The following is a 2,996-nucleotide window of genomic DNA, read 5'->3' on the forward strand; positions in this document are numbered from 1 at the left end:
ACACACCTTTCTCTTAAAGTTATCTGACATTATTAAGATGAATTTGTTCTGACACAGTTTAACTCTGAGATCTTGTAATATTTTATTACCAGTTTTTCTAAACTGTAGCGAATAAACTGTGATAATGTGAGAAATTTTGAAGGTATCTGAATAATTTGTGATTTGACTGTATATATACATATATATATATATATATGGGTTGGTTCGGTCCACTCACCTCGCTGGCGAACCTGGATGGTGCGTAACGCCAGGATGTTCTGCTCATCCGACAGGAACTGCTTCATTTTGATGAAAGGCTCTTTGCCCTTGACGGTGAGCTTCCTCCAGGGTTTGGGTCGAGCCAGGATCTCGCTGACCGAGCCCTGTGAGAGGCCCAGCACGTAGTGGCCAAACACACGCTGACCGATGTTGTGTTTCAGCAGCTGCTCTTTGATCTGAAAGGCGATTTCTGCCGTGTCCAACTGATTGTCGTCTCCTCCCCCCGAGCTTCCGCTCTCCGATTGGTCACTTGGCATGCCTGTCTCCATGGCGACGGGCATTGAGGCGTTCTGATTGGCTGACATGAGGGCCGCTTTGGCGGCGTAGAGGGCGGTGGGGAATGCCATGATGGAGCTGCCATCTTTCTTGAAGAGCGGCGACAGGAGCTGCTTCTGCAGGAGCTGATCTCCAGGATGCTTCTCGCCCGAGAAGGGCGACACTGAGAAGGGGCGGGGCAGTTCGTGGATGGAGGAAGGCGTGTCAGTGTTGGGCGGTCCCGGGCTGGAGGAAGTGCGGCCATCTATGGGCAGTGTTCCTGGAGGAGAGGAATACGACCCTGCTGGGCGACTCACATCCTTACTGGAGTCCTCAGAGTGACCCTTGTCTTAGACAGAGAGAGAAAAGACATGTTTGCTTGAGAAACTTGGCTTTAAAATCTGACATGGTGAGCCATATTAAATGCTGCTAATTTGACAGAAATGTTTTTCACAGCTACTAAATAAATAAAGTCAAAATAAAATATTAAATACTCATTTATACAGTTTAGCATTATTAAATAATTGTAGTACTTATGTAAAATAATATAATTTTGATTAGGGCTGGGTAAAAAATATTGATATCTTGATTTTAATCGATTCTCATTTTTATGAAACGATATCGATTCTTAAATCCCAAGAATCAATTAATCTAGCCTGTTTTCAGTTATCAAACAGAATATTGTAGCGCACCTCCCATCCAATATCGCAATTAGTTTTGTGCTTTGTTACTTTTGATAATTCTGTCCATTTTATTGCAATATTCAAACAATAAATGCCATTTTGGCCCTGTTTAATGTGGACAGATCGCTGTAGCGATACCAGTTAATACCAGTTTCAGCACGAAATAAACATGAATAAATATCAGAAGGTATGTTAAAAGAAAGGGTACAACTTACCGAAATCCATATCCTGTCTCGTGTAATAACTCAATTAGTTTCAAACACAAAAAGACGTCAATATAATAGCTTGTAAACAATGTCACGTAACATTACATTTACCTAAGTAAAACATATCCGGTGACCTCTCCTCCACATTAATACCAGTTTCAGCACAAAATAAACATGACTAAACATCCGAAGGTAAGCTAAAAGAAAGAGTACAAATTGACAATCCGTATCCTCTCTCATGTAATCGCTCAATCAGGGTTTCAGCCACGCAAAGACATGAGTAAAACGGCTTGTAAACAATTCATGTAATCACATTTACCTCAGAAAGTATATTCAGTGACCATAAACTCGTTAGTCAGCCAGAAAAATAATCTGTAGAGAGGAGCATTTTGCTAAATATATGCACCATATAACATTCATTATAATTTTTTACTGTTCTTTAATGTTTTATTTATGTTTGAATAAATCCGTTCAAGTTATGACAGCCACTATGTAAATTTTAACCTTCAATATTATAATGTAGTACCAACTGACTCTCATGTGGTACAGTGATGATGTCAATATGTTTCTACCATAGTACCATATATTATGACTCTAAATGAATAACATATTCATGTACCATGGTATTTACATGGTACTCCAAGGAAGTGTTGTTTTAGTATCATTGAGATACTATTATAGATTTTTTTTTAAATATTTTGAATGTTTTTTTTTTTCTATTTTCATTTCAATTTTTAGCATATATATATGCATTTATTTATTTATTTATTTATGTGTGTGTGTGTGTGTGTGTGTGTATGTATGTCTATATGGTTTTTATTCATTAATATTCATTAATATTTCAGTTTTAGTTATTTTACTACAAGTTAAACTAAATGAAAATGAGAAACGCTGCTTTGGCAAAGTTTATTTTTGTATATTTTATTTTCACTTAACATTTATTTTAAGTAATTAAAATCTTTTTATTTATTTATTTTTTAGTTGTATTAATTTTAGTACTTCAAATTAAATAGTATTAAATAGTATTTTATTTTACTTAACATTTATTTAAGTAAATAAAATATTTTTATTTATTTATTTTTTAGTTATATTAATTTTAGTACTTCAAATTAAATAGTATTAAATAGTATTTTATTTCACTTAACATTTATTTAATTATTTACCATGGGTGCAGCAGGCGCAATGATATTACGCAGCACCTGAAAATAGTCCCCAGCTAGGTTTTTTTCCTTGAGAAAATCTGGCATGTACTGTACCTGATATATATCCAAAATAATCGATATTGAATTGAATCGAATCGTGAAATTTGTGTCAAAACCCAGCCCTAATTTTGACATGAATTAATTAGATTTTAAATTAATAATTGGATTTAATTTAATTACTAGTATAATTGAAATACAATATAGAATTAAAAAGTATATACATAAGTAAATTTTATCATTATTAATAATCATTATTATTAATAAATAAAAACAGACAAAACTAGAATAAAAACTATATATATATATATATATATATATATATATATATATAAAAAGAGATCATTTGCAAAAACAGAACTCAGTTTTTAACTTATCACAAATCATGTGATTTT

The 2,996-nt window shown here is 33.5% G+C and overlaps 1 protein-coding gene across 1 annotated transcript in view; it reads right to left on the reverse strand.

The window, feature by feature from the left end:
• Nucleotides 1-2,996, reverse strand: part of cux2b (cut-like homeobox 2b) — a 175,664-nt gene that overhangs the window by 14,007 nt on the left and 158,661 nt on the right. Inside the window, exon 15 of the mRNA XM_016463833.1 lies at nt 218-862. Within this exon, the coding sequence (XP_016319319.1) occupies nt 218-862 (645 nt within the window). The remainder of the gene's footprint in view (nt 1-217; nt 863-2,996) is intronic.

Source organism: Sinocyclocheilus anshuiensis, unplaced genomic scaffold (genome assembly GCF_001515605.1).
Source record: "Sinocyclocheilus anshuiensis isolate Anshui unplaced genomic scaffold, SAMN03320099.WGS_v1.1 scaffold332, whole genome shotgun sequence".
NCBI classification, from domain to species: Eukaryota; Metazoa; Chordata; class Actinopteri; order Cypriniformes; family Cyprinidae; genus Sinocyclocheilus; species Sinocyclocheilus anshuiensis.